The following is a 15045-nucleotide window of genomic DNA, read 5'->3' on the forward strand; positions in this document are numbered from 1 at the left end:
TCATTACTCGAGGCTTCACTCTGCGTGACAGGCGGAGACACTGTCCACTATGCAAACGAGGAATGACGTGCAGCGGAGGTTGTGTTCACGTCACCTACGTCATGAACGCATGAAGGAACGAGTTTTATTTCTGTCCAACTTTGAACCAGGTGCGATATGAAGAACCTGTATCGTTCCTATTATACTGCCCGACATAACTAACAATATACTACTAACAAGGAAGGACACAACTTTCACATCAGCCATGTTGATGGATAACTGGCACCGTCTAGTTAACTTACCCGCTGAATTTGGGGTCCAAAGCTGCAGGACTAAGAAGAAGCCCGTTTGTTTACAAATAACACAGACATCTGGGGATAATTGCTAAATGTTAAAACAGTCCCAAGTGAAGCTTGTGTGACGAAGCTGAATCAAACTGGGTAACTTATAGCCACAAGTACGTAGTAAAGAAAAGCAGTGATGTACTGTGACCATTCAGTGAACTGTCGTGTGTAAAGCACACACTGCCACCTGCTGGCTGCCACATAGAAACACCGACCAAAAAAAAGAAAAACCGCTGCATCATATGCATTTTATTTTAAAAAACAAAAGTAGGCAGTAGCTCATGTAATATTTCAGTAAAGAGTCAGTAGAGTTCACACAGTGGTACTGTGCAAGTGCTTATATCATATTGGCAATCAGACGCTGGTAGTGTTTTACCATGAAGTACAGGGCATGAAAAACAGTATTTGTGTCACAGTATGAGTTGAAAGTAAAGGAGTTTAACTGTTTGTTTGTTTGTCTTTTTAAACCATTAACACTTATTGAGAATTCAGTCTTATTATACAGTGGTACTACCTGCATAGAAAAGCTTTGGATCTTTAACACTTTTAACCATCATTATTTCACATTCTGGCTCCAAACTTCATTACACAGTGAAAAACATCTTCTGTGATCGGAAACACCGCTGGGATTTACAATCAACGCTGTTAGCTCATGAACATACAGCTTATCTGATATTAACTTTAAGTTTTGACTTGGCATCATCTTTTCTGACAGAAGTGATACGACAGAGAACTATACACTTTTTTATATATATTGTATATATAAAGATACTTGGACGGTTTCACTTTCCAGTTGCAGGAGTCTTTGTTGTTTTGTTTGATTTCTCCGCCTTCTGCTTCTTGACCACAACCTTCTTCGGCGCCACCTCGTACCCCTCGTTCCCCTCGTTCCCCTCCACGTCCTCGCCCTCCGCCTTGTTGTGGACCTTCCTCAGCTTGTGTTTGCCTTTCACCGGAGCTGAGAAGGTGAGCGACGTCTTGATGAAGTCCAGAGGGAAGATGCCCACGTCGCCGTCGAAGCGGTTCTTCGTCACCTGCAGAGACCGGCGGCCGGGACACGTCACCAGCTTCTTCTCCTGCAGAATGAGGACGTTGTCGGCTTCTTGACTCGCCTGGAGGGGAGTGAACACGGCAGATGTCAAATAAAAAAGGTTGTGCAAAGTGTACAGGGGCAATTTTCCTTTCTTTATATGACAGAAGAACTTCTTAGTATTATCATTAGTCTCTTCTCCTACACTTAATTTGTCTACTTTTATATTTCAATGTTTGTTTTGTTATTCATCTCTTTATTCACTATGTGTGCTACTGCCTTTTTTGCCAGGCCACGTTGTGAAAGAGGTCTTAATCTCAGTGAGTCTTTTATCTGGTTAAATAAAAACATAATGTAGCTGTGCAAGAAACTCTAAATACATTTGGTCCCTAATCTAATAATTTTAAGCCATGATGAAGCATTTCCTCGTCTCACCTTTGCAGAGCCAAAGATAGAAGCTGTTTGCAGCTCGCGGTCGTCCTCCTCTTTCCTGGGGTGAATGATCAGTGTGACGTGGCAGCTCGTGTTGGTGGCAAACTTCCTGAATGCCCCGATGATGTGGTCCTGGACTGCAAACCTGGATCAGATGAAAACCATAATTTATTTTCATATATGTCACAGACAGTCCACCTTAAAAAAAACATGCATGAAAAGGTGGATAAATAATAATAATTGACTCTTCCTCACTTGTCCACTGAGAGGTTTTCCTGGCCCATCATGAACTGCAGGTTGTCAATGATGACGTGGTTTATGTCATAGACGTAAACAGCATGTTGCATTGTTTCCAAAACCGTCCTGTGGAAATGGAAGAAGAACAGATATTGATCAGGTTTGGCTAATACAATTAAACTGCTTATTAACAAATAAACAATGTTTTTTCATTCTAAATCTAATCTTCCAATTTAGGCTCCGTCAACAAATCAAGCAAACAGAGGCATTCAATTCTGACATTTTAAGAGCTGGAACCAGGAAATGTTTTGCATTTTTCATTTTAAAAAATCCATTAATCTATGCTGTAATGGATTGCCACAGCAACCATTTATCAACTGATGAATCATCTAACACTCGCAGCCAAGTTTAGCAGATATTTATCTAAATATCTGATGCAAGGAAGCACTGGTATATTAAGGCATTGACACATTAATATGAATTGAAAAAGGCTTTATCAACATTATTCTGTCTTTTATATTATGATTTGTTGATTTCTTGATGAACTCTAAGAAGAAAGACGGCTGTAACATCCTGACGTGTCTTACTTGATGTTCTGCTGCCCGTGGAAAGTCATGAAGTAAAGCGGCAGCTCCTCAAACTTGTCCGCCCAGAAGTCGTACTGCTCCAGGTTCTCCTCCAGCCGCTGCATGGAAAACTGTGTGAGCATGATCTTAGCCAGACGCACGTTGTTGATCTCAAAGCTGCCCCACAGCGTGTTGACGCCCTGCATGCAAAGGTCCAGCGCCACCTCGCTGATGAAGGTCGTCTTCCCACTGCCAGTAGGACCTGGTCCCCAAAGACACATAAAGAACATAGTGAGATGAAGTCTATTATTTGTTTGATTGCAGATTGTGTGCAGTGGGTGAGACATCATAAAAAGTAGAAAGTCACATATTCAGACTCTGGTTCACAGTCCAGAACCAAAATATCCTTTTCAGGGTAGTTGTATTAAAAATAAACTTTGATGTACTGTGTGTGAGTGTTTTTTTTAATCTATTCATTATTTCTTATCATTTACGTAATCCTAATCTATTAATCCATATTTAAACAAACAATATACGTAAAAACATGGAATATGAACCTAGTTACAAATTGATTAATTATAATAAAAATGCATTTTTAAAGCTGCATGAATCAAATTTGGACACTTAAGACATAACACTGATTTATTCACCTTGGATCATAATATTTTGCTAGTGGTGGGTACATGTGTCTATAAATAACACTGGGAGCAATTTATCCTCTTCCAACGCCTTCCAACACAAATTTGTAACCAAATCCCATTTACATTAGATATAATCTACATGCCAACTTTAAATCTTAACTTTTCATAATAAACTTATACTGTCATATAAGATTTTTGTCCATCAAGAAAGAAATCCACAAGTTAGTGATGAAAATGTTTCCTCTGATGATTTAAGAACGGTAATATTCACACTAAGTGTTTCCACGAATGGTTGTTGCCTTTTTTCACTCAGGTTTTTAGTGTTTATCTGAGTTTTTATGCTGAAAGAACTGCAACCTGCTGTGATGTGGGGTCAACAAGGTCTACATCACTATTAAACATGTACAAACCAGGATCATATATGAAGTTTATTGTCGTTATACCTGTGAAAACCGTCAGCTCTCCCTTGCGGTGTCCCTTCAGGATCCGGTTTAGTTCTGGGAACCTCGTCCACTTCACGCCGGCCACCTGATCCGTGTTCAGCAGCTCCCCGTACACGTCCTCCCTGAGCTGCTTGAAGGACACGATGGACTTGTGAGCCGCCGATATCGAGGAGTTGACGATGTGGCTCAGGTTCTTCCCCCGTGCCAGCGCCTCGGAGGGACACGGCCGGTACTCGCCGGGTCGCACCAGAGAGCACCGCCTCAGGCCCAACTTCCGTGAAAACAGCTTCGACGCCTCCCAGGAGCGGATGTCGCCTCCCAACCACAGCGTCACCCGCTTGAACTGTTCTAGGTAAGGCAGCAGGACCGGGGGGAGGCAGCTGACCCCCCGGGGGAGAGCGACACTGGGGAGACCGGTGGCCTGACTCACGGCCAGAGTGTCCAGTTCGTTACCGGTGAGAACGACCTCGGAGTCCATGCGGCCCAACAGCGGCAGGCCGAACAGGTTGTAGTAGGAGCTGCACTTTGGGACCGTGGCTTCGTTGTACGTCACTTTCTCAGTGTCTGTGTTCTGGGCGGAGAGGAGCTTCACCCCCTTCAGGGAGGAGTCAGGGCCCCCGAACCAGGGGAAGACCAGACTCTTGGTGGGTTTGAAGAGTCTCACACCGAACTTCTTGAGGGTTGCATTAGAAATCTTTGTGATCTGCAACAACAAATTAAAAAACATTAACATCATCTGAGGAAAACAGTCTGACAGTATTTGTCTTTTTCTTTGACGATAATTTAAAACAGTTTCCAAGAAAATGAAAAGACATCTAATATACTTTAATGATAAATATTTAACCATGACAGTATGTTTTATTGTACTGTTTTGTTTGCATTATTGTGTCATTTTTTCTCTAAATTGTAAACCATCAGTTCCTAAACTTTTACTGTTTAAACTAACATCTTTTCTCTTTGCTTTTCATTGTCAATTTAAATGTCAATTACGAATACAAACTCTCTTTAAAGGGATAGTTTATCATTTTAGCAAATTCGCCTATTGCCCTAATCCCTACAGTCATAGCAGTAGGTTCATTACCTTTAATTATTGGTGCATGTTGTTTTGAGATCTGCGGGGCAGAGACGTGAGCTGCTCAGGGAACACAGCGGAGGTTAATACAGGTCCCTTGTCCCTCATCAAACTCATCAAATACACAATCACATACACAACAACTCCAAAACGCTCTCGTGGACAAGTTTCAGTTGGACAAGATTCACCACGCTATGAAATAATAATGTATTATGTAACATTACGAGACAGAGTTGTTTTAGAGGCAAATGCAGTATTTCTTGAGTATTTGCTTCATGTGTCGTAATGTAACATGATTATACATGATTATCTCATGTGCAGGTCACAACTTGTCCACCAGAGCGTTTTGGAGTTGTTGGATTGTGTATTTGATGAGTTTGATGAGGGACAGGGGACCTGTACCGTTCACCTCCATTGTGTTCCCTGAGCAGCTCACGTCTCTGCCCCGCAGATCTCAAAACAACATGCACCGATAATTAAAGGTAATGAACCTACAGCTATGACTATAGGGATTACGGCAATAGGAGAATTTCCCAAAATGTTGAACTATCCCTTTAAGTATGAGACCAAATTTAAACAGGAGTAAAATGGCGACACATCTCTCCCTACTTCACTCTCAGTACCTGGAACATGGTTTTGATGAGCTGGGCTTCGTCCTCCTGGAGGTCAGAGAAAGGCATGGAGCTGGACCAGATCCTCTGCACCTCCCTCAGCTCCCGCTCCCTCTCCTCCTGCTCCTCCACACTCTCCGGGTATCCCAGCAGCACCCGGGGACTGAGGAAGTCCTGGCCCTCCTTCTGCATCACCTCCAGACAGTCCTGCAGGTCCTCCCAGCTCCCCTCCACCAGCGTGTCCTTACACAGAAACTGGCCCGTGGTTTTGTCGATGAACAGCGAGAAAGTGTCCTTCCTCTCCGGGGAATCGACGAAGATGCTGGAGATGTGGAGGCAGCTGTAGCCATCGTGGAAGAGAATATCTTTGGAGCGTAGGTACTGTTTGATCTCTGTGACTGTGATGGGACTCGCAGGGAACTCCACAGTGGATTTGGCATCTTTTTTATACGTCCTAGTGCCGCTGTGCGCCGGGAAGAAGCCTGCACTCCGGAGCCTGAGCAGCGCACATGGAGCAGCTGCAGATCTGTGAGTGAGTCTGTGGGCGTCACACAGCCTCACACCCAGGGAGGGGAAATGTCTTTGGTGGAGAAACTTTGGCTTTGCCACCTGCAGGACACAGGTGGTGCCCCTCAGCAGCAGCCTCCTCCACATTGGTCCCCTGGTTACGGCTCTGCACCTGCAGCAGACACCAGAAAAGGCACAGAACAGGACGAGGACAAATAGATTAAAAATCAGTTTATACCCCACAGCAACAACCACACTCAATACCACTAAAACCTAATCACAGTGCAATGTGGGGTTGTGCAATTCAGCAGATTGAATGTAAGGTTGTGTGTTTGTTTTGTTTTATTTCATTATCAACATTATTTATTATAGCTATTTTTTTATGCTCCTTCACAGTCTCTTTTCTTTTTTTGGATGTTGCACCGTCTGGTTTGGCATTTTAAATTTCGTTGTACATGTGACAATGACAATAAAGGATATTCTACTATATTCTATAGAAAAATGAAGAACAGTCAGCCTGTAAAACTTGCAGTGTTTGACCCAGATTAGTCGGGCAGTGATGTAGAAAACCGCCGTTTTTCTAGTAAACTCAGACAGACAATGTGTCAAAAAATTAGCGTGGAGGCGTAAGAAAGCTTTAACTATGAATAAAGTGGGTTAATTAAATAAATGAACACGTTATATTGTACTTACTGCCTCTGTTATCTGCACTCATTTTCCTCCATGCTCCTCTCACCCGGGCTTTTCCGCGCGTCTTCAAAACACGTCCGTGTGAAACATGTGCCGAGAGGAACCAGACCGCTAAAGTATTTGAGTCAAATAGATAAATGATGTACCTATACAGTCTATTAAAAATTAAATATATTAAAAATGTGTTGTTTTAAAAGACATTAGGTGTTAAAATGACGTTTTTAATTTAATATACGTTTTTTAAACCGTAGTTCCTGCTACACGTTTCACGTCGGACCCTGTTCTGGACGGACTGCGCCACCCATGCCCGTGAAGTCGTCCTCTGTGAAAACCAGAGCAGTTTACCGTCTTTAACCGGGCTGTTTTTGTCCAGACGTGTCGTACCGGTGGATGAGTAGTTAGCGGATAGTTAATTAATCGACCCTGACCCGGTAGAAACGATGACGTCCAGAGGGACAGCGAGCCGCTTCCTGCGCAGCGTCCTGCAGAACGGCGTCGGTCGCTACGTCTGTCAGCTGAAGAGGGTCTCCATCATCTTCTCCAAAAAAGCACAGAGCTCGTTGGGAATCAGGTAAATAAAAAATAAAAAATAATAATAACAAATATAGTATTGTTGATTATATGTAGGTAATATGTGCACTCTCGATGATCACTTGATAAGGAACACCGTACTAACACTGTAAGCAGAGTTGTGTAGGTACAGTGCCTTAGGCTAACCCTTGAACTTTCCACATTTTGTCACGTTCGTTATTGGGGTTTTATGTGATAGAGACCAACACAAAGTAGTCTTTGGTTTTGACAAATCAAACACCAAAATTTAACTTTTGGGCCTACATGCAAAACGCTATGTGCTTGTGCTGTTTCCTCGCCGAGGGGAAATGTGTAACTAACATCAGTGGTTTTCATGTATCTTTGTCAAAAAGGCTTTAAATTGCAGAAATTATATTCAATATTTTATATGATCTTGTAAGTCAAGAGAGTGGTGGGGTGGGGGATGAGTAACCTGTGATACAGCAGTTTACAAATAGAAAAACGATTAAGACATGATTATTATTTTCAGGCCTGATTAATATACATTATTACCTTTGATAGTTTTAATTGAGGCATTAACACATTTGTAGCATTGTCATGTTGAAGCTGCTTGATGTGACATTTCCTTATTGACTAAAGTAGCACACAGGAAATTAATTTGTTGATCATCTGTTCTGTGTGTAAAGTCTTAATCTTGTAAATATCCAGTAGCTACAGAGCAGCTGCAAATGTACTAAAAAGTTCAGTATTTCACCGTGAAATGAGATGAATTTAGGGGATAAGTGGAACAAGTGACTTCTAAACTGATTTATACTGATAAATATACAGTTGAAGTAAAAGTGCTTGCTTATATTGCATCATGGTGAGTAATGGAAATAAGCATCATCATCACTAACAACATCAATTCTTCTTCTTCTTCTTCTGGTTCTTCCTCAGGGACTTCATTGAGGAGGGGGTGGTGGATTACGCCAAGACGAACCCGGGGACTGTCGTATACGTGTCTCCTCAGGCCTGCAGGATTCCCAAAATAGTTGCAGAGTACTGTAAGTCCTACTTTTTAATTACTCAGAGCAAGTTGTGTTAAATATTCAATTCTTATTGATTTGAAATCCAGACATTGATCCGTCTTAATAACCTGAGGGTTACCTCTAGGCAAACACCTCAGCTGCATTAGTTTCTCTTATAATTTGCACTTATCACATTAATTACACAGGAATTTTAAGTCACATGCCAGCTCCTTTATCTGTAAAACAAACTGACTCAGTATTAATACTCATGACATCATTTCCCTGTGTCTGTATCTTTGCAGTTTCTATCACTTGTTTAATGATCTATCTATTTTATAAACTGACAAAATACTTGATTTTTCTTGATTAATGTTATTGGAAAAAAAATGGATCAGAGCAAATTGTGCTATTGAAAAATAAAGATATAGAAATTAAAGGCATGCTTTATCTTTACAGGGTTCAGGCTTATTGCCAGTCTTTTATTTTGAAGTTTAAACTGTGGTTTTTGGAAAGATATATGGTACAAGATGTTTGTAAAGTGAGCTGTATATTTGTTACTACTCATATATGCACTAGGGGGCAGTATAACACCAACTTATCACTGGAGGTTTATAAAGTAGTTTCACTCTTATTGATCTTCTATAATAATTACGTTTGTCTTATCAGTGATTTCCTCTCTTTTCTCCCCTCCAGTGAACGGCAACGTGAGGGAAGAAATCGTCACGGGCAAAACGTCTCCGCAGATTTCCGAGCTTCTGGCCAAACTGACCAACCAGTCGGGTCTGGACATCATCCGCATCCGCAAACCTTTCCACACGGACAACCCCAGCATCCAGGGCCAGTGGCACCCGTTCACCAACCGGCCCCCGACCGTCGGCCCCATCAGGCCGCTGAGCCAGGACTAGAGACAGTTTCAGTTCATCTTTGAGCTCTGCACAGGCCGGTTCTGGTGTTGGTGCTCCTCCTGTTCCCAGTGTATCTGTTGGATGTTCCTGCAGGAGGCGCCGTCACACTGTTTTTTGTCCGTCGCTGGCAGCAGAGAAACGTGAGCTGAGCAGGAAGCAGCTCTGAACAGACTTCACATGAATCCACCTGAGACCTGTCAGCTGACGTGATTAAAAAAAAAAGCAGGTAACTGTTTTTTTTAAGGTTATTTGAAGATTCATGTTGAAGAGCAGATGGAAGTTTGTATGAAATAAAAAAATACATCAAGTGCAAAAGCTGCTGTTGGTGTTTTAAATTTAGATTTTTTTTTTCTTTGTCGTTTGAAGAGTTTATCAGAGACATGTCGACAGAGCAAAGCCGACTCCAACGGCGCAATCGGCGTCTAATTCACCTGCAGTTGAAATCCTCATCAGACCAGAAACAGATGTGCGCAGGTTTTTTATTTCAGGGAATAGGCGACACCTGTTTTTTTAGTTTTTTTTTTTTTTTTTTACAGTGTAATACTGCTGTGACTGAACGTGACAGATGGTTGTGTGATAGCTTGAGGGACAACTCTTAACTTTTCAGCACAGAGCTGTCGTCTGCAGCGTCACAAAACCAACACGTCTCTTCAATTCAACAAGGTGAGGTTGGAAAAACTCGCTGCTTTTCTTTACAGTTCACATCCCAAATTCATTGGTTTGTTGTTGTTTTGACTGCGAGAAGCACATCCTGCTTTCCCTGCATAGATAACCTCACTGTTCTTCCTCATATACAGACATATACAAGTGAATGCTCGTTGTTGGATGAATACAAATGCACAGTGTGAATGGGGAAAAAGATGCCCCAGGACAGATTGTCGGTTTCAGTTGATTGATGGATACAAGTCTGCTGACATATAAAACTCTGCCTGCAGGAAATGGTTCGGCTATTTGTGAGAATATATGTGGAATAGGAGCATGAGGGAGCTGCAGAGACACAGCAGTGGAGCTCTGCAGCTGGATGCTGCTGCTGATCATTTCACTCATTTCCTCCCAAGTATCTGCACTTGAGCTGCATTTATGATAAGAGGACGGACGCCGCTTCCCTTTAAATTACCGTACACTCACACTCTCAGATACTCAGTATTTCATACTGTTACCATTTCTAGTAAAAAAAATAAGGTTCATACTTTAACGCTTCTCCTTGATGTCGTAGTTTTCCATTTCCTCTCTCAGCTTCTCTGTAGATCGCTAGTAACAACAGGTCAGCCAATCAGAGGAGAGGAGGCTGTGAGTCTCTCTTCTGACTGGTTTTCTGAGTAATTCAACAAAGATAGAGCAGATTTCAGGATAAAACCCAGAGAAACCAAATCTAGCAAATGTTGGATGGTCGGTTTAGGTGGGAGGGGCTTGATAACTGCTGTGACATCACAAAGTTAAAGAAGTCTCAACAAATTGTTTCTAGACAGTTTTTGAACACATGCTATGTACATTTTGTGCATGGATTACACATTTATAGTATTAATATAAAACCTCGACTTGCTTTACAATCAAGAAAGACATAGACCTTTGTACAAAATGGGACCTCTAAATCTTTAAATCAAAACTACAGTAGTAACAGCAGAAAACTGTTCCTTAAATGTAAAAAATATTGATTATGCAAAATGGTTGCATTTAAATGTTGGCATGGTAGAGATCATTTTAAAAGCTGTTTATGCTGTTATTGTTGTTCGACCTATGTAGAAACTATTAATTTGTAAAGTTAATTGTATCTTAGGTTCTTAGTCACTGTCACTGTTTAGCCAATAGAAGTGACTAAATTTAAATCATCTGTATAATTCATACGACCACGTTCAGGTGGCCCGTGGCTGTTTCAGTGGAAAGACACTGAATTAAAGCACCAAATGTCTTAATGATGCTCATTTCCTGCATTTTCATTTTATCTATGGCACCAATTACATTTATCAGAGCCACGGTGCTCTCATCACACCCGCGCTCTCAATGGGAACTGGCACAACCTGACCCACGCCAGGACTCTAAAAGGCTCTAAATAAAGATGCTGTTGCTAAGTTACTAGCCTTGAATGCTGCTTTGAAAATGGTCATTTTATCCCCACCTTGGCTTATGTTATACCTCTGCCTCTGTTATATACTGTATGTGTATGCATGTGAATGACTCTGGGACTCACGTGGGCTCCACTCCCGGCGGAGGACGGTGACCGAGTATCACGGCGTCTTGAGAAACAAAAACCAGTGTGAACATGTTTCTTTGCATGTCATTTCCTGACTTCCCCTCGAGGCTGTTGACAATGAACATCACCCCCGACCCCCCCCCCCCCCCCCCCCCCTACCCCCTCCCACCCCTTGAGCTGAACATAATGCAAAGTGTTTCTTTTGTTTTATCTTCACAAAAAAGCAAGTGAAAATTTAATGAATTCAAATAAATAGGACATGAGACTCGACATAGAAAAAGTTCTTTCTCTGAACAGCTGAAGTGGTTGTTTAACTATCATACAATAAGCAGCGATGTCGTTTCAGCCAAGAAGACCACATGGGACAAGTTCATTATCTACATCAGAAACTCATACAGAACCAACATGATGGAAAGTGTCACAGTTCACAGGGGTTAACGACAAAGTATTTACGTAAGAACAGTGCAAAATGTGGACTTCTTACACCAGTATCTTTGGCCAACACTTAGAGAAACGATCTACCTCTACATAAAATATACTGTAGCTTGCATATTGAATCAGCTGGGAAAGAAAAGAAAAGAAATGCAAAACTGGTAGCCGAACACATTTGATATTTTTACATAAAGTCCATAATAATAGAGAATGCAGTGTGGAGCTGTTGGCCATTGTAAACAGATTGTCCATGAGTGAGGAAGAAGCAGCAGCAGCAGTGATGGTCGCAGATTCAGACAAACTGTCCAACATCAAGATTGTCCACAAGTTGAGCCTTGATATAATACATGGGATGAGTGCAGCAAATTTTTTTTATACAGATTGTAAATGTAACCCAACGGAAACACATCCTGTGAATCATACCTTCTATGAGTTATCATCGATCAGAACATCTTATTGATCCTGGTCAGTCTTTCTGAGCACCGTGGGTCGGGTGAAATTTATGCAAATAGATAAATCCTCACTCAGTCCGATGCTCATGGGTAAATGGTACGATTAAAAACAATTTCATAAATCACAACCTCAGCTAGAAATGTGTGAAGAACATTAATCGTATGTTTGATGTTTAACTAATGCAGATAATCTTCTTGTTTTTTTTCCCCCAGTCCCCCTTGCTTTCACCGACACAAACTCAAGTGCTCTTTGAAAACTGGCTCTAATTGATTAGCGGCCATCACGGCCATTTGTAAACTCAGCAGGGTCCTTGAGCGAGAGTGTGAATGTGAGCAGACAGAGTAATAGATGATGCTGTCATGCAGGGGGGATGAGATGGGAAAAGAAAAGAAAGAGGCGACAGAGAGAGAAAAAGAGAGAGGAGAGAGGAAAGGAATGAAGATGAGGAAGAAAAGAAGTAGTAAAAGGCTGAAGAGGGTGATGGAAATAGAGAAAGCTGAAAAGCTCTTCTCTTCATAGACAGCCAAGGTTTTTAGATCAGGTGTAACAACCAGGAAAGGTCAAGGGACAAAAGAAACCACCACTCAAAAGCACTTTTTTTTCTCATGTACGGATAAAGGAAAGGTGGTGGGTTCATATAGTATTGATTTACTGAGGTCTAATGTATAAAAGTAGGTCGTCTGCATAGAGGGACACTTTCTGTTCACTTGCCTGCTCTTTTCCTTTATTCACACATAAGCAAGTAACTGTTGCTCGCAGGTATATGACAGCAATGTAAGCCAAGATGAAAAATACTTCCATTTGTAAAACGTAGGCTCACTCCACCCAACTAAAAGCTTTTTTTCCTCCTGCATCTGTGTCCTCTCTGGCAGCAGGAAAAATATGTTTTATATGTTGAAATAATGCAGGACCGAACACCTTCTACTTTCACAAACAACTTATGGGCAGTATCTGCTACTCTGGATGTTATATTTCCTACATTTGTATAAAAGCGAGACTAGTGCTTGGCGAATGTAACATCCCACACCAAAAAAAAAAGAAGAAGAAAGAATCAGCAGTAGTTTGTTTAAAGTTGTGTAAAGTTGAAAACCAACTGGGTAAGGTGCGTTAAATGGAGGATAACAACACATGTATTTACTGCACAGTCTCTCCTCAGTGATATTCACGGTGCTGCACTCGGATGTAAACACAAACAGGGACAATGTTTGCTGTGCAAAGTCTAAAAAACAAAACAAAACAAAAAAAGAGAAGGCTTCATACACCAGCACACAGCCAGATAAGGACTTCCTCTGAAGCACTGGCTGGGCTTTATATTCTCTCCTCTCTCTACAACAAGGTTCATAATAAAGTGGCTTTCAAGGAAAAACAAGGGGACGACATGAAACCTTCGAATGCAAAACAGCTCCTGCCTCATTTCATCACCATCTCCTCCCCGCATGGCTAACCAGGACACGGAGGTCAAACGTTTCCTGTCCTACCTCCACCTGCAGAGACGACAAAGAAGCCGCCGTCCTCCCTCCCTCCCTGCCTCTCTCTCTCTCCCTCTTCTCTCTCCACTGGAGTCGAGCCAAACGCTGCTGTTGCTGTCAGCGACGCTCTGACAGATGAACGCCGCGGGTCGCCACAGAGGGGGCCTGCTGCTGAGCCGCCGCTACAAGAGCTGAGTCAACACTTTGCCTGCAAAGACAGATCTTTATTTACCACTGGCCGTGACACGTTTACAAACTACCCCCCGAGATTCATTTCTGTCACTTCTCCCCAACTCGTACAAGCGCTGTTTAGTCATAACACTGTTCACCTTGCCAGAGAGGGAGAAAAAAAATACAGTACGCTCTGCAGTTTGTGTTGTTTTGGCATTGCTCTGATGTCAGGTAAACACTGGGGATGTTTTGTTTTTGTGTGTTGCATGTTTGAAGGTCCTTCACAGCAGACAAACACGACTCTGTCCTCCTGACCAGATTAAAAGTTGTTGTTTCTTTCTCTTTGTAACATCACGTTTGAAAGAATCCAGTGTTTTCAGATCGCTGGCATGACGCTGCTGTCTTCATGTCTCACGAGAAGGTAAAAATCTTCAAGGTGTAGTGAATAATAATCCAAAAATAGAGCGCCAGGCAGACAACGACAAAGTAGAAGCATATACGTAGGTGTATAAATATAACAACAAGTAAGGATTTACTTTACAGTTTTTACTGCGTGTTGTTTTTCCGCTCTCAGCCTCCTGAGCCCTGAAGTCAATCTGTGGTCTTCGGTGAATTCAATCAACCTGACCACAAAGTGACTGCTGCTTTAATAGACTGTAGACACAGCTCTCTCTCTATTTCCCAACACACACTCTCACACACACATACATACAGATGATAAAAGCAGAGAGACACTGATGATTGAACAAAGAAAGAAAGTCCAAGTCGCTGCAGAGTCGGCTACAGGTGTTTCCATCGGGACGGGCACGACACAGAGCTACTAACAGCTGCAACAGTGATGTCATCATTATTGCTATTTACATGAGAAAAAAGAGAAATGAACTAAAGTGTTTGATTTGTCTTCACACCTGTGCTCTCGTGCACTGTAACAGAACCGGCTCCTTAAAGTGACACTCCGCATAAAAATCTATGTAACACATAAAACAGGAGGCTTTGTGAACGATTCATAATTTAAGTATAGCGAACAGGTTTTTAACTGGTCAGACAAAACAAAGAGGTTTTCCACTGCTTATCTGAAAGTAAATGTTTTGAGTAAAATAAAGAATCGCTTGACACATTAATGGATCATGAAAGCAGTGGTTAAGTGCAGCCCTAAAACAGACTCCAGTTTTCACTGTGGGGGAAAAAAAAACAACAAAAAACGTGATGAGCTTCTTCTGCTCGTCCGTCCATGTGCTCAGTATTTGGCAAACACAACTGTTTTGTGCAAATATGGAAAAACAAACAGAGAAGTATAAGAAGAGTTGTGTTGTGTTACTGTCGGGGAGTGGGAT

General features: G+C 41.9%; 2 protein-coding genes across 3 annotated transcripts; one reads left to right on the forward strand and one right to left on the reverse strand.

Moving 5' to 3' along the window:
• Positions 1-607: 607 nt before the first annotated feature.
• twnk (twinkle mtDNA helicase) lies at positions 608-13686 on the reverse strand. 2 transcript variants are annotated; one of them, XM_083994090.1, is made up of 9 exons: positions 13550-13686; positions 11184-11229; positions 10186-10310; positions 5368-6034; positions 3673-4375; positions 2610-2850; positions 2041-2148; positions 1789-1930; positions 608-1435 (listed from the first exon to the last, which is right to left on the reverse strand). In XM_083994090.1, exons 4-9 carry the CDS (start codon positions 6007-6009, stop codon positions 1106-1108), a joined length of 2166 nt encoding a protein of 721 aa, XP_083850216.1. In that variant the 5' UTR covers positions 6010-6034; positions 10186-10310; positions 11184-11229; positions 13550-13686; the 3' UTR covers positions 608-1105. The 2 variants fall into 2 exon arrangements, with proteins under 2 accessions (XP_083850216.1, XP_083850215.1); XM_083994089.1 differs by lacking the exons at positions 10186-10310; positions 11184-11229; positions 13550-13686 and adding an exon at positions 6556-6611.
• On the forward strand, positions 6847-9220 carry mrpl43 (mitochondrial ribosomal protein L43). The gene is made up of 3 exons (XM_083994099.1): positions 6847-7123; positions 8020-8126; positions 8784-9220. Exons 1-3 carry the CDS (start codon positions 6993-6995, stop codon positions 8993-8995), a joined length of 450 nt encoding a protein of 149 aa, XP_083850225.1. The 5' UTR covers positions 6847-6992; the 3' UTR covers positions 8996-9220.
• Positions 13687-15045: the final 1359 nt, after the last annotated feature.

This window comes from Trachurus trachurus (assembly GCF_905171665.1).
Source record: "Trachurus trachurus genome assembly, chromosome: 19".
Lineage (NCBI taxonomy): Eukaryota > Metazoa > Chordata > Actinopteri > Carangiformes > Carangidae > Trachurus > Trachurus trachurus.